The sequence below is a fragment of the Leucopleurus acutus genome (assembly GCF_964270905.1).
Source record: "Leucopleurus acutus genome assembly, chromosome: X".
In the NCBI taxonomy this organism is placed as follows: domain Eukaryota; kingdom Metazoa; phylum Chordata; class Mammalia; order Artiodactyla; family Delphinidae; genus Leucopleurus; species Leucopleurus acutus.
The window spans coordinates 32,467,195-32,489,858 of record NC_139148.1 but is presented as its reverse complement, the minus strand read 5'-3'; the positions used below and the strand labels follow the sequence as shown (position 1 = coordinate 32,489,858).

At 42.1% G+C, this 22,664-nt stretch overlaps 2 protein-coding genes across 2 annotated transcripts in view; both read right to left on the bottom strand.

Moving 5' to 3' along the window:
- The window catches only part of PRRG1 (proline rich and Gla domain 1), a 135,387-nt gene that overhangs the window by 11,941 nt on the left and 100,782 nt on the right, over positions 1–22,664 (bottom strand). The window lies entirely within an intron of this gene.
- Positions 14,677–15,282, bottom strand: LOC309977767 (ferritin heavy chain-like; the record flags this gene model as incomplete). Its single annotated transcript, XM_082864078.1, has 1 exon — positions 14,677–15,282. One exon carries the CDS (start codon positions 15,280–15,282, stop codon positions 14,677–14,679), a length of 606 nt encoding a protein of 201 aa, XP_082720204.1.

Below are 22,664 nucleotides of genomic sequence, written 5' to 3'. Positions count from 1 at the left end.
AACAGACCAATTACCAGTAATTAAATTAGAGATTATTAAACAAAAAACCTGCCAGCAAAAGACAGGACCAGACAGTTTCACTGGTGAATTATACAACACATTCAAAGAAGAGTTAGTACCAATCCTTCTCAAAGGCTTCCAAAAAAAGGAGAGGGAACACTTCCAAACTCATTTTACAAGGTGAGCATAACCCTGACTCCAAAACCAGACGAGGATGCTACAAGAAAAGAAAGTTACAGGCCAATATCCCTGATGAACACAGATGCAAAAATCCTCAACAAAATACGAGCAAACTGATTTCAACAATATATGAAAAGGATCACACACCATGATCTAACCAACTCAGGTAGGTAACCCCATCTGAGAAAGGGCACTGCTTACCTGAGGTCTGTTGAGCTGCTATGTGCTTTCACATACTGCCTCTGTTGCATGTTGCTTGCACATCATGGCTGCTATAATAACTCAACAGTATACCCAGAGCAGTGTGATCAAGGGCATGTGGTCTAATAAGGTGATTAGACCACTAATTGTAGAGGCTTTAATTGACTATGAATGTGTGTGAGGGTACTCCACACCTCAAGGCCAAGGAGAACTTAGGAAGGTGGACTTCATCACCAGGCTATTGTCACTGACCAAGGAGAGGCTCTGGGCTAAAGGCAGGATGAAAGGGTTCCTATAGGTAAGGAAGATAGGAGACTTCTGAAAATTGAGTTGGTGGGTCACGCTTGGACTGTGAGCCTTAACCCAGAACAGTGAAGTAGCCTCCTGACAGGAAACTGATGGCACCACAAAAGGGAAAATACAACAGAGGCCTGCAGTCTCTGTGTCACTGCTTCACTCACTACTATTGCTTTTCACCTCCCAGACCTGATGAGATAAGCATCCCGGCCATGATGTTGCTAAACAATTAATGGACAAATATTTATAAATGTCCTGTCCTGAGCACCTGGTGCCAGCACCTCCTAACAACTCTAAGGAGGTGTACCAGCTCCTTGATAAATGTAAAACGCCATGGAAGCTTCCAGGGCATTCCTCAGTGCCAGCATACCAACACGCCAAGACTGTGCTATTATGCTCCAGAGGCTCAGAGGCTTTTTCCAAAGGCCTTGTGCGTATCATGCTAGTGGAGGCACACCCTGGAAAGGAAAGCAGCTGCCCACGAAAAGGGCTCACAGTGATGTCATTCAAAATTTTCCAATAATTCTTAAGATTGAGGCAATAGGAAAAAATCAAGAAGTGCAACAGAAACAGATCAGAAACTATACCTTAACTAAATTCAAACCTTTCCTAAAGATTTTATGCAGCAGGAAGAAGAAGGGGAAGCTAAATGGCCATTGCAGGTTTTCGTTTTTTTGGGGGGGGGAACAAACTCTGAATTGCTACTCATGGCTGCCAAAACGTGTTAACTGGTTGGTATCTCTGAAGATCCTAAAATCTATAACCTGCCCCTCTCCTGTGATACCACAGATCCTGAGCCCCTCAGCTTTCCCCTGAATGAGGCAGAATGGAGAAACATGCCTCATGAGACATTCCTGCCACCAAAAGAAAAGCTGACGAGCTTATCGGGGCCTCTATTGAGGAGGAGGAGGGAGAAGAGAAGGCAAAGTTTCCTAGAGCCACCGATACCTGTACCAGAGCCGTCCCTCTCCTTACTTGGATATTTATTGCCTAGCACCATCCCCATCCTTCCACCACAGTGATCACTGCTAAGCATCACAGTGAATGGAAAACATTAAGACGAGAACCATCTCCTGCTGCACAAAATTGGCACAGTCCAATGGGTTGATGGTTTCCATGACCACAGTGACCCAAATGACCCCTTCTTCATTTCCAACCCTGAATGGGCCCCCTTGGACCCTGAGTCCAGAGAATTCTTTTTACAGGGTGTATTCCCCTAATTATTGGGGGGGGGGTGTGGCACTACCTTTTATTGGGATTCCTGAAATGATCCAAAGGGCACTAAATCTCCTAGGAGAAAACTTACAATCTTTCTCTCTGTCCCTTGAAGATGTAAATCTTAGCTCCTGGGGAGATTCTATTTCAAAGACATGGTAACTAAAACACTGCTCATAATCACCTAAGACTGAAGAAAAAGAGGGTGGGGGGGGATGCTTTTAATAATGCAACTGCCTTCAAAGCCCTGTTGCACAAAATCTACTCCATAGCCTCCATAATATTACTTGTCAAGGACAAATACAAATCTTTAAAGTCTTCTCCGAAAATATTAGTAAAAAGCTTTAGCCGCTGGAGCAGGTAATCCTAACTTGTTCCATCTGCCAGACACAATTTGGATTCAATCATTATTTATACACAAGTGAGTTTTGTATTGTTGTATCTTATTCATGGCTAAAATTTGGAATGGAAGCTATAAGGTCTCTGTGGGTCTATGTATGTCTATGGATGCATGTTATGTATATATGTGACCTTTTATCTACCTCTGGGTTATATTGCCAAAATTAATTTGTTTAAAAAAATCTCTATAACATCACCTCACACTGGTCAGAATGACCATCAAAAATTGTACAACAGAAAAGACGAACCAAGATGGCGGAGTAGAAGGACGTGCTCTCACTCCCTCTTGTGAGAACGCCAGAGTCATGGCTAGCTGCTGGACAATCATCAACAGGGGGACACTGGAGCCCACCAGAAAGGGTACCCCCACATCCAAAGACAAAGGAGAAGCCACAATGAGATGGTAGGAAGGGCACAATCACAGTAAAATCAAATCCCGTAACTGCTGAGTGGGTGACTCACAGACTGGAGAACACTTATGCCACAGAAGTCCACCCACTGGAGTGAAGGTTCTGAGCCCCACGTCAGGCTTCACAACCTGAGGGTCCAGCAACAGGAGGAGGAATTCCTAGAGAATCAGACTTTGAAGCCTAGTGGGATTTGATTGCAGGACTTCGACAGGACTGGAGGAAACAGAGACTCCACTCTTAGAGAGCACACACAAAGTAGTGTGCGCATCGGGACCCAGGGGAGGAGCAGTGACCCCAGGGGAGACTGAGCCACACCTACCTGCTAGTGTTGGAGGGTCTCCTGAAGAGGCGGGGGGTGGCTGTGGCTCACTGTGGGGACAAGGACACTGGCAGCAGAAGGTCTGGGAAGTACTCCTTGGCATGAGCCCTTCCGGGGTCTGTCATTGGCCCCACCAAAGAGCCCACGTAGGCTCCAGTATTGGCTCGCCTCAGGCCAAACAACCAACAGGGAGGGAACCCAGCCCCACCCATCAGCAGACAAGCAAATTAAAGTTTTACTGAGCTCTGCCCACCAGAGCAACACTCAGCTCTACCCACCACCAGTCCCATCAGGAAACGTACACAAGCCTCTTAGATAGCCTCACCCACCAGAGGGCAGACAGCAGAAGCAAGAAGAACTACAATCCTGCAGCCTGTGGAACAAAAAACACATTCACAGAAAGACAGACAAGATGAAAAGGCAGAGGACTATGTACCAGATGAAGAAACAAGAGAAAACCCCAGAAAAACAACTGAATGAAGTGGAGATAGGCAACCTTCCAGAAAAAGAATTCAGAATAATGATAGTGAAGATGATCCAGGACCTTGGAAAAAGAATGGAGACAAAGATCAAGAAGATGCAAGAAATGTTTAAGAAAGACCTACAAGAATCAAAGAACAAACAAACAGAGATGAACAATACAATAACTGAAATGAAAACTACACTAGAAGGAATCAATAGCAAAATAACTGAGGCAGAAGAACGGATAAGTGACCTGGAAGACAGAATGGTGGAATTCACTGCTGCAGAAAAGAATAAAGAATAAAGACTGAAAAGAAATGATCCCCCATGCCGCGGAGCAACTAAGCCCGTGCACCACAACTATTGAGCCTGCGCTCTAGAGCCCACGAGCCACAACTGCTGAAGCCCGTGCGCCCTAGAGCCCGTGCTCCGCAACAAGAGAAGCCACCGCGATGAGAAGCCCGCTCACCGCAACGAAGGGTAGCCCTCGCTTGCCGCAACTAGAGAAAGCCCGCGCGCAGAAACGAAGACCCAACTCAGCCAAAAATTTAAAAAACTGTAGATTCTGATTCAGTAAGTCTGGGGCAGTGCTTAAGACTAATGAGTTTCTAACAGGCTCTCAGGTGAGGTTGCTGCTGCTGCTCTACAGACCACACTTTAAGTAGCAAGGTGCTCATGCTGGTTTGACTGCCTGGGATGCCTAGGTCCCGCCCCCAGAGACTGATATAATTGGTCTGGGATGTACCCTGGAGGTAATTCTAACGTGCAACAAAGCTTGAGAACCCCCATGGCGAAGTGTGTGGTTATTTATCAATTTTAGTTATTATTTTGTTAGTAGCTCTAATGTGATCCTGTTTGCCTACTCCTCAGCCCCCCATTTGTGCCCACCCATTCCTCTCCTTTTCAGATCCCAACCTCCAGATGACAGGGGGATTACGATTAACGATTAGCACTTCATCCTTTTGCTCTTTTCCATCTCTGAGAACTGAGAGGTAGTTCAGGATGGAAAACACAGACTTGGGCAACCTGGAATTGGGAAGAATAAGCAAAAAGTGTTCTACGGGGTGATTTAAAAGGGAAGCTCATTGAGACAGAATGGGGAGGATTACTAGGGAAAACTGTCATAGCAAAATTCGCTTGTAGTCTTGGGCCTGAGTTTGGGTTAGTGAAAATAGCGATCTACCCTCCTGAATCCTGGCAACACCTGACAACTAAGCAGCTACAAAGAGTTTTTCCTTCTAAATATGCAGGTAACGAATGTTGGTCAAAATGCAAGAGACCCACCAGTGGCAAAGTACAGACATGAAATCTTCTCCCCAAAGCATAAACAGCACAAAAAAACTTAGAAGTGGGTGGACAATGAGGATGGTGATGATAAACGATGACTAACACATAATGTACCTACTATATACCAGACACTGTTCAAAATGATTTACATATAGCTCATTTAATTGCAAAAACCCAATGGGATTGACACTTTTATTATCTCTATTTTACGTGTGAGGAAACTGAGGCACAGAGAAGTTAAATAACTTGGCCAACTTTACCCAAGATAAGTAAGTGGATAAACTGGGATTTGAAGCCAGGTAATCTGAGCTTAAGAAATCGGTACAGCAAACTGCCTCTCCAAGTCAGGAAAATAAGGATCCTCAGTCAATTTACAGTTATAAACACAGCTGCTTACACTGTGCTTCCTCATATCTAGAGGAGTACAGTTACTAGGTAGGATCTGAGTCGAGGTCAGAGAGAGGAGGGGTCCTTCAAGCAAGCAGAGAAAGAAAGAAAGTAAAAACTGTGACCAACTTTGACTAAGAAGAGGTAAATGCCAATAGCATTTTCTGGAAACTGAACTCACAGGGCCATAATTTTCATTTTTTAAAAAAGTGTTAAAATGCAGTGATGAATTGTGGATGGTAATTACTATGTAGATAAACTTATTCACGTTTTATTAGATGTTCAAAGCAATCTGCTAGCTTTAAAAAGACTCACACTATTCCTGTAACCTTGAATACTGCATACAAAAATCTGTAATTTTCAACTTTTATCTTTGTAACACACAGGCGGCTCAGAAGAAACAAAATATTTTGAGAATTTTTTCCCCACACATGGACAACCTTAGACTTTACATGGGTACAGATTTCATCTGGTCAAACACAGTGGACTGAGTGAGAGACTGAGGTTTTGAAAGGGAACAGAAAAAAAAAAGACATATGGAAAAAGGAGATCATTTCCTTGGGGAATCTTCTTTTAACTAGGAAACAATTTCTTTCTATCCATAGCCCTGAAGACAACGTAAAGAGCTAACTCTTTTTCACATCCTGAAAGGAGAAACCAGAAGCCAGGCTGATTTGGGGCCACTGGGTGTGGACACAGGTGGTCACAGTCTGGAATGAGGTAATGGTCCAGGTGGGGCCAGCAGCTCTCTAATGTTAGCTGCCCTGGGTGTGTGGCAGGCTGCGCCATGCTCTCTCCCCACTCCCTTTCTGGTAAGCTTCTCCAGTACATTGACCTCAACTCAACATCATCTGTAGCTGATGCCTCCCATATGTATATTCCAAAACAAGACCTCCTCCTGAGCTCCAGATTCATTTTTCTGGCTACCTGCATGACAATTCCACTTGGATGTCTAAAATATGCATCTCAGATTTTGTTTAGATGACATACCTTCCCCACCCTTCCACCTCCAATGTATCCCCAGCAAAAGTCCCCAGATTAATAAACAGCACTACCATCAACCCAGGTGCTCAAGTCCAAATCTCTGAATCTAGATTTTCTCCATTTCTTATTTCTCACTTTCAAATCGATGAACAAATCCTATCAGCTTATCCAAAATCCATGTGAATCTGTCTATATCTCATTTCCTTAGCCACCCCTGTCGTTCCAACTACCATGGTCTTTCACCTGTACCTCTGCAATACCTCTTACCTGGTCCTCTTGCTTCAACTCTTCCCCAAACCCAACATCCTTCAGAACAGCCAGAATCATTTGCCTGCTTAAACCCCTTTACAGCCTTGCATTTGCACTTGGAATATAATTTGGACTACTCTAATACTGCTTACAAGACCCTACATCTCCACCTTACCTTGTACAACTCTACCTCAATTCATTATGGTTCAGTGACATACACCTCCTCCTTTCTGATACCCTAACACCTAAAATGTCTTCCCTTGGCTATTATATGCTGACTCTCACTTATCCTTTGGCCTTCAATATAACATCAACCCACAGAAGTATCCCTGATCACCTTATTCAAAATAATAATAATGTCTCCTCCAGCAAAAGCTATTCTCTATCACAGTAAACTAAATACTTATCTATGGTTTTAATCCCAATTGAAATTAATCATATTTATTTACTTATTTATTTTTAGGCTTTAAGTTCCTTTAAGACAAGGGCCTTTGTCTGACCATGCTATATCCTCATTGATGAGTATAGTGCGTGATACACAGTAGGCATGCAATAAATACTTGTTAAATGAACAATGAACAAAAAGAAATGAATGAAATTAGGGCAATTATATTCTCACTCAATATCATATACAATTAAAAATTAGCAAAAAGTGGTAATCCCAACATCTGTTTTAAATTTTATAAACACCTTTCTAAATTTCTTGAGTTAAAGGGAAAATAAAATTTGATATTCTAAGCTATTTAGAAACTAAAAGCAGTAAGAGAATTACATATTAAAATATGTTAGGATGGCCAAAATGGTATGTAGTGGCAATTAATATCTTGAAATCTAAGGAAGAATCTTGATAGATTACTAAGTATAATAAATAAGATTATCTATTTTTACTTTTCATTTATTCAACAGATATTTACAAGGCATCTATTACAAGTGATTTATTATTGTGGTAGAAAACATGTAACACGATATCTACCCTCTTAATTAAAATTTAAGTGTACAATACAGTATCTTTAACTATAATCCCAATATTGTGTAGCACGATATCTAGAACTTTTTTATTGTGCATAACTGAAACTCTATACACATTGAACAGCAAATTCCCAGTTTTCCCTGCCCCCCAGCACCTGGAAATCTCCATCCAACCTTCTTTTTATGAGCCTGATTACTTTGTATATCTTCTATTAGTGGAATAATGCAGTATGTTTCCTTCTGTGATTGGCTTATTTCACTTATCATAGTGTCCTCAAGGTTCATACATATTGGAGCATATGAGAGGATTTCTTTCTTTCCTATTTGTATTTTCTTCACTGCTGCTTCCTTATGCATTCATTGGAGTCCATTGTGGTTCCATGTGAAATTTTTTTTTTAATAAATTTATTTACTCATTTATGGCTGCGTTGGGTCTTCGTTGCTGTGCGTGGGCTTTCTCTAGTTGTGGCGAGCGGGGGCCACTCCTCGTTGCGGTGCATGGGCTTCTCATTGCAGTGGCTTCTCCTGTTGCAGAGCACAGGCTCTAGGCGTGCGGGCTTCAGTAGTTGTGGCACGTGGGCTCAGTAGCTGTGGCTTGCGGGCTCCAGAGCACAGGCTCAGTAGCTGTGGTGCACGGGCTTAGTTGCTCCGCAGCATGTGAGATCCTCCCGGACCAGGACCTGAACCTGTGTCCCCTGCACTAGCAGGTGGGTTCCCAACCACTGCACCACCAGGGAAGCCCCCATGTGAATTTAAGAAAAAATAATACTAATCCTTCTCAAACTCTTCCAAGAAACTGAAGAGGAGGAAACACTTCTAAACTCATTTTATGTGGCCAGTATTACACTACCTCCAAAGTCAGAAAATGAAATTACAAGAAAAGGAAACTACAGGCCAATATCTCTGATGAATATAGATGCAAAAAACCTCAACAAAATACTAGGCAAACAAAATTCAACAGCACATTAAAGGGATCAGATATCATGACCAAGTGGGATTTATCCCTGGGATACAAGGATAGTTGAATGTATGAAAATCAATCAATGTGACACAAAACATTGCTGAAAGAAATTTAAAAAGAAACAAATAAATGAAAAGACATACCATTTCATGGATTAGAAGACTTAATATTGTTAAAATATCCATACTACCCAAAGCAATCCACAGATTCAATGCAATCCCTATCAAAATCCCAAAGGCATTTTTTTTTCACAGAAATAAACGTATCTATCTTAACAAAAAGAAAGCAAATCCAGATAATGTTAATGGGAATTCTACTAAACCTCCTAAGAACAAAACACCTATGATACGAAAACTCTTCCAGAGCATATAAACATGGAGAAAACTTCCCAATTTGTTTTACAAGGGCAGAATGATCCTAACACCAAAGCAGGACAGGGATGTTACTCACACATATTTTTTAAAAATCTACATGTTAAAGTATGAACACAGATGAAAAATCATAAGTAGAAATATTAGCAAGAGTAATGTCAGCATCATGGTGAAATAAGAGATTTATTGTTTTCGTCCCCCCTCAACAACAATTTGGCATCCATTCATGGACAACAGTGCCTTGTGGGAGCTGTGGGATGATGCAGCTCCATATGCTAAATGTCCCAGAAGGGAGGCTCAACCACCCACATGCTGGGTAAAGGGCATATTGACTTGGTCCCAGGTATGGCTCCTGGGGTAGCCTGTGAACCAGTTCCAGCTTCTCTTGGCCACAGTCCAGGAGCCCCTGGAAAACACTGTCTTAGACAATCACCCACAGATGTGAGAACCTTTGTGGAAGTCCAGGTTTCCAGAGGAAAAGTTCCAACACACCATTGGAAAAAATAATACAAATTTCAGACACATTGGAGAGGAATACTGAATTGTGAGCTTCATGACTGGGGGTCAAGAAGAAGCTGAGAGAGTGGCAGACAGGCCTCTTAGAGGGCATTAAAGGGACATGGATCCTAATAATTGTGTCTTGGACTCCATCAAGAAGCCTGCGCACAAACACTGGTTATGCCTTGCTCATGGATGACCCCAATTGACCTGTGGGTACCCTCAGTACTCAGCATGCCTCCTCTACACACACACACACCCACACTTTGGTCAGCTCCCTGTGTGTGCTCCCAGTGGTGGTGGCAGGGTGAGCTTTGGAAAATGGCTAGTAAGCACGTGCAGAAAATCACCCAAATCTGCAGGCTAGGGAAACACCACAAACTTGAGATTTAGTGCCACTTTTTGGAAAACAAAAGTGAGACTGTCATCACCTGTACTGGTGCAGCGCAAGAACAAGAGAAGGCATAAGAAAAACCTTAAGGGGCTTCCCTGGTGGCACAGTGGTTGAGAGTCCGCCTGCCGATGCAGGGGACATGGGTTTGTGCCCCGGTCCGGGAAGATCCCACATGCCGCGGAGCGGCTGGACCAGTGAGCCATGGCCGCTGAGCCTGCGTGTCCGGAGCCGGTGCTCCGCAGCGGGAGAGGCCACAACAGTGAGAGGCCTGCATACCGCAAAAAAAAAAAAAAAAAAAAAAAAAAAAAAAAAAAAAAAAAAAAGAAAGAAAAAGCTTAAGACTTCTGCCACAAGAGGGAGGAAGAAGTATGGAGCAGCTATATCAATAGAAGGTCTGAGAAAGCCTCAGAATCACTACCAGGGCTCAGAGCAGGTATTTCTCTCCTGAAGGCAATTAGTAAAGACTGTAGGAGATGACTACTGCTTCAAATGAAAAGACAGCAATGCAAAACTTCAAGGAACATGAAAAACATCAAGGAAACATGACATGACCAAAGGATCACAATAATCATCAGTAACCAATCCCAAAGACACAAACCTGTGTTAGATACAAAAAAAAGATTATAATAAAAGGAATCAAAGCATTCCACTACAAAAAGTCATCAAATCAAGACAGCAAGAGAGGCAAAAAAAGGAACAAAGGATGTACAAAACAGTCAGAAAACAATGAACAAAATGGCAATAGTAAGTCCTTACCTATAAATAATTATTTTAAACATAAAAGGATTAAATTCTCTAATCAAGAGACATAGGATGGCTGAATGGATTAAAAAAACAAGATCCAGTGATAAGTTGCCTACAAGATAATTACGTTAGCTTTAAGGACATACATATATAGAGAGTGTAGGGGTGGAAAAAGGTATTTCTAGCAAATATAACCAAAAGAAAGCAGAAGTAGCTATGCATCTATCACACAAAATAGACTTAAAGCTAAATATGGCAAAAGACACAAAGTCATTATGATAAAGGAGTCAATTCATCAAGAAGATATAACAAGTGTAAATATTTAGGCACCCAACACAGAATGCCTAAGTAATATAAAGCAAACACTAAGAGATGTAAAAGGAGAAATAAATAGCAATACAATAATAGTTGGGGCCTTTAATACTCTACTCTCAACACAGATCATCCAGACAGAAAATCAACGAGGAAAGGTTGGACTTTACTGTACTTTAGGTCAAAGGGGTCAAATAGATATATACAGATCATCCCATCCAACAGCAGGAGAACACACACATTCTTCTCAAGCACAGGAGAAACATTCTCCAGTGTAGATCACATGATAAGTCTCAGAAAAAGTCTTAGCAAATTTAAGAAGACTGAAATCATACCAAGTAGCTTTCCTGAGCACAATGGTATGAAACTAGAAGTCAGCAATGGAAGGAAAGCTGGAAAAATCACCAATATGTGGAAATTAAAAAAACATACTCCTGAACAACCAAAGGGTCACAGAACAATTCAAAAGGGAAATAGAATATTATCTTGAGGCAAACAAAAGTGGAAACAGCATATGAAAACAAATGGGATGCACAAACAACAGTTCTAAGAGGGAAATGCATAGTGACAAATGCATACATCAAGAAAAAAATTAATGAAATTGACAACCTTTGGCTAGACTAAGAAAAAAAAAGACTCAAAATCAGAAATGAAAGAGGAGACATTACAACTGATACCACAGAAATACAAAGGATCATAAGAGATCCTATAAACAACTATACAACAACAAATTGGAACCTAGAAGAAATGGATAAATTCTGAGAAACATGCAACTACCAAGACTTTTATCAGGAAGAAACAGAAAATCTGAACAGAACAATAATGAGTAGGGTAATTGAATCACTAATGAAAAAGCTCTCCCAAAGAAAAGCCAGGACCAGATCGTTTCCCTGGTGAATTCTACCAAACATTTAAAGAAGAATTAACACCAATCCTTCTCAAACACTTCCAAAAAATTGGAGAGGAGGGAACACTCCAAAAATCATCTTACAAGGCTAGCATTACCCTAATACCAAAGCCAGGTAAGGACACTACAAGAAAAAAAACTACAGGTCAATATCCCTGTTCAGTATAGATGCAAATATCCTCAACATAACCTTTGCAAACTGAACTGAGCAGCACATTAAAAAGGTCACGTTCTATGATCAAGTGGGATTTATCACTGGGATGGAAGGATAGTTTAACATATGCAAATCAAAAACTGATCCACTACATTAATAGAATGGAAGATAAAAATCATATGATCACCTTGATGAATAAAAATAATTTAACAAAATACATTCTTTCATGATAAAAATTCTTAAATTGGGTATAGAGAGAAGACACCTCAACATAATACAAGCCATATAGAGCAAGTCCACAGCTAACATCATCCACAATGATGAAAAGTTGAAAGCTTTTCCTCTAAGATCAGGAACAAGACAAGAATCCCACTTTCACCACTCCTATTCAACATAGTACTGGAAGTCCCAGCCATAGCAATCAGGCAAGAAAGAGAAATAAAAGGAAACCATATTGGAAAGGAAGAAGTCAGAATGTCTTTGCAGATGATATGATTATATATATAGAAAGGCCTAAAGACTCCACCAAAAACCTGTTATAACTAATCAAGGAATTCAGGAAAGTTGCAGGATACAAAATTAACGTAAACAGTTGTATTTTCTATACACTAACAAGACATCTGAAAAATAAAGAAAACAATCTTATTCACAATAAAATCAAAAGCAATAAAATATTTAAGAATAAACTGAACTGGGCTTCCCTGGTGGCACAGTGGTTGAGAGTCCGCCTGCCGATGCAGGGGACACGGGTTCGTGCCCTGGTCCGGGAGGATATATATATAATATATATATATTACATATATATATACACACACACACACACACATACACAATGGAGTATTATTCAGCCATGGGAAAGAAGGAAATCCTGATGTTAACAACTAGAATGAACTAGAATTACTGAGAAGTAATAAACATTAACACTTGCATAATTTAGTAAGCTAACATACTTCAGATAAAGTTGAAGACTCCATTTATTTAACCCCTGCCCAATCCCGTTTTTCACTTCTTCCTGGGAGGCAACCACTATGATGCATTACAGAACATGTTTTTATCCACATTTTTACCATACACATGCACCCACAGACACCAGAGCCCCAAACCGCCCCTCTCACCTCACCCCACATAACCACACTGTTTATAAGGGGAAAGTAGAGGTTTTCTAAGGACAACTGCATGTCCTGCGTAGGGGACCAGAGGAAGTCACCCTCACATCTATGGGGAAGACAGGCTAAGGCTCAGTTTCCCTTAACACTGTAGCGCAGGGTGAGCTTTTCAAAGAGGGACTCTGCCGTGTTGGCTTCCAGGGCCCCCCATCTTGCTAATCCAGAATTAACCATTAACATTTCAAATAAAGTGAAGACCCCCTTTATTTCAACCCCTGCCCAATCTCATTCCCTTCACTCTTTCCCCTGATCAACCCCAATCATGATTTTCAGGGCATGTTTTTATACTTCAACTATGTAGAGACATCCACATTCACCAGGGCCCCAGGCCACCCCCACATTGTTTATTAGGGGAAGACGGATTTTGTGTTTTCCAGGGTCCCATGGAACACCTTCTCCCTCCCTCTGTGGAGATCCTGAGCTACATGTGGACCGGTTATGGGTAGCTGGAGAGACTCCTGGATACTTGTTTTAAAACTTTAAAGGTAAGAGAGTTGCACACACGAATCAACCGGGCAATTGTTCTTATTTGATCTCTTCTACCCTTGATCCTTTTCCCTTTCAGTGGACTCCGTAGTAGGGATAAAGAGAAAAATGTCATTTACTACCCTAGAAGAGCTATTTACTCTACTGTAAATACAGTGGAGGCTGGTAAAAGCGTGTTGATAATAAGACATATTAGCTTAGGTTCTCTTGGTAGCAAATAACAAAAACTAAATCAAAGTTGGATATATGAAACCCAAGGGCAGAAATACAGCCAGGCTCAGGAAAGGTCTAGGAAGCAGCTATATCATTTCCAGTAATGTGATCACCGAACTGCTTTTCAACAAAGGGTGTCTTCCTAAGCAAACATTCAGAATGTAGTCTAGAGATTCAAAATGAACTCTGCTGCTGGTTGGAATTAAAATACACACACACACACACACACACACACACACACGCATGCATATACACATACGATACAAAGGAAAGAAAACATATATAAGTGGATGTTTTGTTATTACAACATGCATGCCAGGCATTGGTGACCATGGGAAGTCACCCCCGTTGTTTCTGAGCAAGACAGCCTAACACTCATTTTTCCATTATCACTGTTGCCCAGAGTGAACTTGTCAAAGAGATACTCCACCATTCAGACTTCCAAACCCCTCCACCCCCCATCTTGCTACTCATACTTAACCATTAGTATCTGCATAATTTAATGAACATGAACATTTCAGGTGAAACTGAAGACTCCCTTTATTTTAATCCCTGCGCAATCCTATTCCCTTCACTTCTTCCCCAGAGGCAACTGCAATCATGATTTTCAGGCTATGGTTCTATACTTTTACTATGCACATGCACCCACATTCACCAAGGACCCCTACCTCACCCCACCCCACCCCAGTCTACCCCCATATACCCACATTATTTATAAGGGGAAGACTGCTTTTGTGTTTTCCAGGGCCCCATGGAACACCTTCTCCCTCCCAGTGGAGATCCTGAGCTGCATATGGTTGGGGTATGGCTGTGTTCAGAGACTCCTGGATACCTGTTTTAAAACTTAAAAAATGAGATTTGCCCACATGAATCAACCAGAGACCTTTATTTATTTATGAACCAATAACTTTATTGGAAGAAACGGAAAAACTGGAATAAAAAAACTTAAGTGATAAAGTCCAGGAAAAGAGTCCTGCACTTGTTGCAAAAAAAAAAAAAAAAAAAAAAAAAAATCGAATTTCTTCTGCAAGGGCACTATTGCCGTGTGCATGGCAGGCACGGTGACCAGCGCTCTGGTCACCCCGTGGCTCTGGGGAAGTCCAGTCCACGCTCAGTTCTTGTCGCTGTCGCCCAGGGTGAGCTTGTCAAAGAGGGACCCTGCCAGGTCGACGTCCGGGGCCCCCATCATGCTCAGGCTGGTGACATGACCCTCCAGCTCGCTGATGAACGCCACCTGCTGGCGGAGGTAGTGAGTTGCCAGGAAGTGGCGCAGGTGGGGGTCGCTCATGTCGATGGCCAGCTGGTGCAGGTGGAGCAGGCTCTGGTTCACGAGCTTCTCCAGGAACAAGGCGCACTTCATGGCCTTGAGGCCACTCTTCCACTCGTCACTGTCTGGCTTCCTGATGTCTTGGAAGTGGAGGCGGCCCCCACGCTGGTTCTGTAGACCCATCAGGCCCTGGGCCCGCCCGCTGTGCTTGTGGGAGCGGTGCAGGAAGAACCGGGTGAAGTGCTTCAAGGCCACGTCGTCGCGGTCGAGGTAAAAGGCCAGGGCCAGGCACACGAAAGAGGCGTGGAACTCCAGGGTGAAATGGCTGTTGACAGCGGCCTCGCAGTCGCGGTGGTAGTTCTGGCGCACCTGAGAGGGCGGCGTGGGCAGCGTGGCGAGCGTGAAGGCAAGGCCGCGGAGCCTGCGGTAGCTGCCTCGGAGCGGTCCCATGTGGTCGAAGAGGGCGGCCGCTTTGGGATGGACGGAAAGGGCGGCCCATTACCCGGGTTTGGGAGGGGGAAAGGAGGTTCCGGTTCCGTTACGGGGTGGGGGGGATTGGGAGGGTTGATGTGCACGGAGGGCGGGGCACGAAACCTGTGTTCCAGGTTTCATCCAGGCCTGGGTGAGGTAGGCCGACTGCGCTGAGCATCTGGCATCTATTAATCTTTAAATTTTGCAATAATATTTTTATCTTCCAAGGACTTTCTCTTGTTCTCTAATTGCTCCTTCTTACAGCACCCTGCTCTCATTTTTTAAACCCACTATCTTCCTTAAAATTCTGAGAATATGAATTTGGATTTATTCTGTTTCCTGTATTATATTTGCTTTTTCTGCAGAAATAGTTGTGTTTGTTCATCATGATCTTCTCTTTTACTTTCCTCAATGTCTGGCAAGCCTTTTTGTTCATTTAAACTTAGGAAGAAAGGACTCATTTGATTAGCCTCGGTAATTAGCACGGATAAGCTCTGGAGTTCGGACATCCATTTCACTTATAGTCTCCTCCTTGGAATGGGAGGGCAGAGCGTGTCAATTATTCAGTGGCCTCCTTTGCGGGAACATGGCATGGAGCTTTCAGGTAGGCTAGAGACCCTCACTGTTGCCAAAAGAAAGATGTAATTTCTCACATCAGAAGACAAATGTTTTTCCCTTCGAGGTAGCTGTGTCCTGATGTTTCCCTTCTGTGCAGGTCTACAGGTATCTTAAGCTCATTCACTGTCTTTGGAGTGCAGTTTTGGGAGATTAAAGGTGGTCATATGGCACAGGTGCTTATGCCCAATGGAAGCAGGGGTGGGGGAGGCTCAGGGCAGGATGAAACATGTACCGTTCATAGAGTAGGTCTTTCATCTCACTGCTGACCTAGGACTCTGTACAATGCTTCAGTTTTGGTGACTGTTCCTGAAGTGTGTCTGAATGGCCTCAGTTTTCTACCGCAGATGTTTCAAATTCTCTGAATTAACTAATTGACTGTATCTAATTGACTGTATCTGCCATTTCCTATCTTCCAAGAATTCCTCATATATCCTCATATATCTGGTGTGCTAATGATACCCTTTAGGGTATGTGGTGTGTGTGTGTGTCTGTGTGTGTGTATGCGCGCATGCGTGCGCGTAGATGTTTTTGGTGTGTTTAACCACTACCATGATTCAATTATCATTTTTTAAAAATTTCTAAAACTGTAAAGAATTTTCTGAATAGGTAATATAGTCACATGGTTCAAAGCCACACTGGTCTCCTTTCTGCAGGCAACCAGTATGGTATTACTTCTTATAAATCAGGAGGAGAAAAGCAAAAGAGGAAGAAATAATACTCATGAAACAGAAGAGAAGAAACTTTTAAATATATTCTTTAGAAGCACATTCTTCTCAAGTACACATAGAATATTTACCAAGATAAATCATATTCTGGGCCATAACCAAGTCTCAATAAATTTCAAAGGATTCAAATCACACACGATTAAAAAAGAAAAAAACATGTAAAATCAAAAATCTAGCCATCGCCCTTAAGGAACAAGAAAAAGAAGAGCAATAAACACCCAGATCAAGCATAAGTCAGGAACAATCAAGAAAGGAAAATTCAGTGAAATAGAAAATAAACAAAAAATAGAGAAAATAAATAAAACCAAACACAGACTCTTTAGGATTAAAGAAATTTCTAGACTGACAGATCAGGAAAAAAGAGAGAAGGCAAATTACCAATATCAAGAATGAGGGGGCTTCCCTGGTGGCGCAGTGGTTAAGAATCCGCCTGCCAGTGCAGGGGACACGGGTTCGAGCCCTGGTCTGGGAAGATCCCACATGCCAAGGAGCAACTAAGCCCGGGTGCCACAGCTACTGAAGCCCACGCACCTAGAGCCCTTGCTCTGCAACAAGAGAGGCCACCACAATGAGAAGCACGTGCACTGCAGCGAAGAGTGGCCCCTGCTTGCTTGCAACTAGAGGAAGCCCTCATGCAGCAACGAAGACCCAACGCAGCCAAAAATAGATTAAATAAATAAATAAATAAATTTAAATAAATAAAATAAAAAACAAAAATTAAAAAAAAAAGAATGAGGGAGAAGACATTACTACAGATTATGGAAAGGGAACAGTATTGCTGTGATTAGTCATGGCAATGACTAGACTAGACCAGAATCATGATTAGACTATGATTCACCTCTAGCACCTGGGTATGTTATTACTCCCCCAAATTGGGGTTCTCTTAGCAAGGAAGAAGGGGGTAAAATGGTTCTTAGATCAACTATCTGCCACACAGATTGCAACTTAGAATACATTAATTCAGGCAATTACTTTCTTTTCTCACCAAGAATGTTGGTGGTAGGACAATTCAGACCAAACAGCAATGAGCACAGGATTTCTAGTATAATGGAAATGAGTAATACAACAGGTGGTGGAGTGGAAAAGGCAAAGAGAATGGCATATACTGGAACAAAGTATCTCTTTATAGTAAGTTGAAGAGACATTACAATTCTTAGTAAATAATTATTTATCTCAGTTTCGTCTAAAGTTTACCCTGGATACTTTTTCTTTTTGTTTTTTTTAAGTATAGTTGATTTACAGTGTTGTGTTAGTTTCTGGATTTTAATATTTTAAAATACAAAATAGCAAAATGGAACAGTTTTAATGAAAAACTAATATAAATTCTAGATTTGTGGGGAAATTCTAGATTTGTGGGGGATTATTGTTCTTACTACTTTATCTCATTTTAGTTATTAGTATGTACCTGGATCTTTATAATGTAATCTGTCTTTCAAAGTAATAAAAATAAATCTCTATAGAATTGAAAAGTTTCACTAACTTTAAATAGAATTCTTTATCATCTCTTCTACCTCTTCAGACATTACTCTAGAATTATAATGAAACCTCATCAGTTTATTTAGCTTAAAGACAGCTCTCTTGAAAATGATCTCACCATTAAACCAAACAAGTTCAAAACTGTCCAAGAGTTCAGGTTGCCACTTCTCAGATAGTAACAGGAAATTTCAGCCAACCTCTGTATTCTTTCCCAGTTGGCCCTATTATATTGCAAGTTCTATTAGGTTTTCTTTTTCTTTTCTTCCTGCCTTGTGCTCCACCTATGTCAGCTACATGGTATGATGCTCCGGAGTACTTGATTAGGAATCAAAAGCCACGAGTTCCAACTCCAGTCAGAAATCAGGCGCATCATTGGTCTTTTTGGCACTCACAATATTGGTCTACAGATGCAAAGAATGTCACCTGCTTTGCCTGTTCTAATGCATTTTAAAACAGTAAAAATAAAAATACAGCTAAGAGTATGAACCAGCCACCAGTTTTTCCATTTCGATCATATCTGGGCTTGAATAAGCATATTGTGATGTGCCTTTACTAATGGCCTAATAAGAACTGGCATAAGAAGCCTAGAGGTAAATTGTTCCACTGTGAAACCCCAGCATAACCATCACCCATTAAATTAGGAGGGAACTGTGTTCAACGCAGAGGGAGGGGAAGGCAGGGCAGGGAGACCTGGGTCCTACTTGGGGCTGGACCAATCAATATCTTGCTGTGGGGAAATGAGCAAACAGACAACTTCTCTGAGGCTGTTATTTCCTTCTTTGTGAAATGAAGAGCTTGACCTATTTGGTTTTCCTGGACCCTATCAGTTATAACAATGACTGGAGCCTATTCCATGAGTCCTTTCTTCAATAATAGAATGGAAAGAAAAATCAGGCTTTAGTCTATTCATGATGAGCAGTGATTGGTATCAAATACTAGCTTTGGGAATGGGGTAATATTTTAACATTCAGATAGTAATGCTATGTTAAGTTATGACAGTGCAACCCTCTGAAGCATACAATTCAAGAAAAGGCGGAGCCCTCTTTGCTCTGCAGGTGGCTGTCTGTGCACTAGGGGAAGAGATGCCCTGTTTCAGCTTGATGGTACTTAAGACCTATGGCTGACAATATAGGGCTATTGCAAAGTTCTAATTTCCTTTGCCACGGATTTTACTGTACCTTGCAAGTGGCTAAACTGAATCTTTTTTTAATCAATAGTCACTTTATTTATTTATTTATTACATCTTTATTGGAGTATAATTGCTTTACAATGGTGTGTTAGTTTCTGCTGTATAACAAAGTGAATCAGCTATACGTATACATATATCCCCCCATATCGTCTCCCTCTTGTGTCTTCCTCCCACCCTCCCTATCCCACTAAACTGAATCTTATTTTTACAGTTGCTGATATTCCAACCATGAGAACCATGCTCAGAAGTCTTGCCTTGGGGGAGCTGCACCCTAACACTAGAGGAACTGTGCCCTAACGCTGGGGGAAAGGACCAGTTACCACCCCCAATATTAAATCAGCAGCCACCCACTGTAACAGAGATTGATTTACAGTAGTGGCCCCATCCAGATGGGAATCTCTGAGGAGTGCGCAGGGGTGGTGATTGGCTGCTGTATTTTATCAAATATACCATGAATTGAAAAGCACACTTTTTTTCTGTATTAAAAAAGAAAAAAACATGCTTTCAAACACATGTCATTGATTGTAAGCTGCAGCACCTCAATTTCACAGAAGTTAAAATGTGAATAAATGATTAGAGAATTGATGAAATATGGTAAAACATATTGGGTTTTGTCATCCACTTGCCTTAGTATATTTATCAAAGTAACTACTTTTTAAAATTATTCATAACTGTTTAAACTTTTTGGTAATTTATTTGTGGCCCTAATGGTCCACAGTATTATGCATAAATATGGAAAACATTAATTTAAAAAAACTGGCATTTTCTGTTGGATATTGTATCATTTTACAACACTTCAGCCTCATCCTAGAATGGGTGGTTTCTGACTTTTTTCTTCTTTCTTTTACTTCTTTGGAGAGAGAGGTTTAATGTATTAGGCTAAGGAATATAATTCCTTGGGTAACAAGTAAACCCCTGTTCTCTGAATTCATAGCTAACCTCCTCCTAGCATGCCATGGGAGGCATGTGACACCATCTTTCAGATGAAATAATAGGTGCGTTAAACATTTACCAAGCAAAGTTGCTGATTTAGGGTTCTACTCAAATCCCAGTTTGAATGTGAAAGTTCCATTCTCATCAATTCCACTGACTGAACGCCACTCATTATTGGATAGCATGAGCCGTTTCTAACAGTGACAGTACTGCCTAGCAAGCAATCAGGCACTCCAAAGCAGTGGCATGGTGGCTGATGGGGCCACTAGGATCACCACTGCACATGCTAGGTTGGTTGGTCACACTTTCATAAATTCAAAGTTACTGTTTAGACCCTAAGACCCTGAACTACTAAGGGGAGCTCTAAGAAAGCCACATGTAGGGTACTTGCAAGAGGAGAACACTAACAACCATTCCCCAAGTGGACATCTGCTTAAGCAGTGGAATGGCCGATGTGCCCCACTCCTGCCCCCTGTGCCCACAGGGTGGATATGAGGAAAAGCAAAGTGGGGAACAGGGCCAGCAATAGAGCAGACTACTTCCAAGGATTAAAATGAGGGTGTAAGTACTTCCCATAAGTTAGGTGGATACTGTGCAAAACTTGAGCTATGTTGCTGCTACTCTGCCCCAGAGGGCTGTTTGCCAGGCAGACGGCCTCAACAACGAGGAAGTGAGGTGTGCATACCAGGATAGGAGCCAGCTGGGGAAGGGTGCAAAAGAGGCCAGTGCAGAGTCATGAGTCCTATTCTTGGAACTGTGTTGTGGGGAGGCTTCTTCTAGGAGCCCTTGAAGAACACTGTGCATCTCCCACCCAACTTATAATTAGGCCCACCAAAGAATTAGTGACAGCCAAGAGGGGGTGACAGCAATACCAGTTAAGTTAGAGACATCTGTCCCCTTTCCCCTTCCTTCTCCCAGGTCCTCAAAATACCAGAGGAGAGAGAAATGGGAAGGGGCAAGGGTTAAAGAGTAGATCATGACCGTTTCCTTCCTCCACGATCTTCAGGTCAAGGTCTAGCAGAAGCTGAAGGAGCAGAGGAGGAAAAGGTGAGCGCCTAAAGCGAATCCAACAGTCAACTTTCAAGTGGAAGAGAATGGATAGGAATTTTTATGTCCCAAAGTGCCTAGAAAGGTAAGAAATTTGCCTGTCTTCAAGGAATAAGAGTCTACACTGTCAAACTAGAGTGGTCATGCAAGGCAGGGTCTTTTCAGACACCTGATTCATCACTTATGTGACCTTAAACTCTGGTGTGATATTCCCATGGAACCCTTGAATTTCTACCAGCTCTATTAGGAGAACTCCTTCTGGGCAAACTAATTCTAATGAGTATTGATGAGCTCTGAAATTCCACATGTGTCTTGAGAGTAATCAGGGGGTAAATAGCAGCATATTTGGAGGTTAAACAGGGCATCACTAACTGGACATTGCTGCCTAAGATACGCAGAGTTATATTAAATCTATGGTACAGATGATTCTACAAATGACAAAAAAAATGGACCCCTCAGCCCCACCAGTACCCAGTCTCTGAGGGGAAGTCTGTAAAAAGATTAACTGGCATTAAGACAGGAAACGTGCTGAGGTAACTTCAGGTCAAGGTTAACAGACTGCTGGCATGGGCAGGAGAGACCCACACTGGAGCAAGTCCACTGCTTTGTTAATATGCAGGCTGAAACCCTCCAAATTAAGTTACTACCATAACCTGAAAAGAATAACTGAAACTACATAGGATTTATAATCTACAAAAGGGCCCAACTGCCAGAGAATAAAATTCACCACAAATTTAAAAACAACATCGACAATATAATCAATAAAAACTTACCTTAAATGATCATATAATGGACAACATGCTGTCAGACCTTCCCGATCTTTCTGGTAGCTCAGAATACCAATTCCACAAAATAACAGACTTTGGTCCTGTTTAACTTACTCTCAAGAGATCCCAAAGGAAACAGTGACAGGGCTTCCCTGGTGGCGCAGTGGTTGAGAGTCCGCCTGCCGATGCAGGGGACGCGGGTTCGTGCCCCGGTCCGGGAAGATCCCACATGCCACGGAGCAGCTGGGGCCGTGAGCCATGGCCGCTGAGCCTGTGCGTCCGGAGCCTGTGCTCCGCAACGGGAGAGGCCACAACAGTGAGAGGCCCGCGTATCGCACAAAAAAAAGAAAAAAAGAAAAGAAAAGAAACAGTGACAAAGCCCATGGGAGCCCCAGGAAATACCCCTTGTGGCTAAAAGGGAACTTCATATTTGGCTCCTCCAAGAGGGTCTGGGATGGGTCCAGGGAAGGTGTGGAAAGATTTGGACGGAAATGCATAGAGTATGACTGGGAGACAGCCACACTGATGCCCCCTGTTTGGCCCCTATATGTCTATGCCCAGACTCGACTCTCTACCTTCCTAAATTCCCTCAGCTCTCAAAGGGCA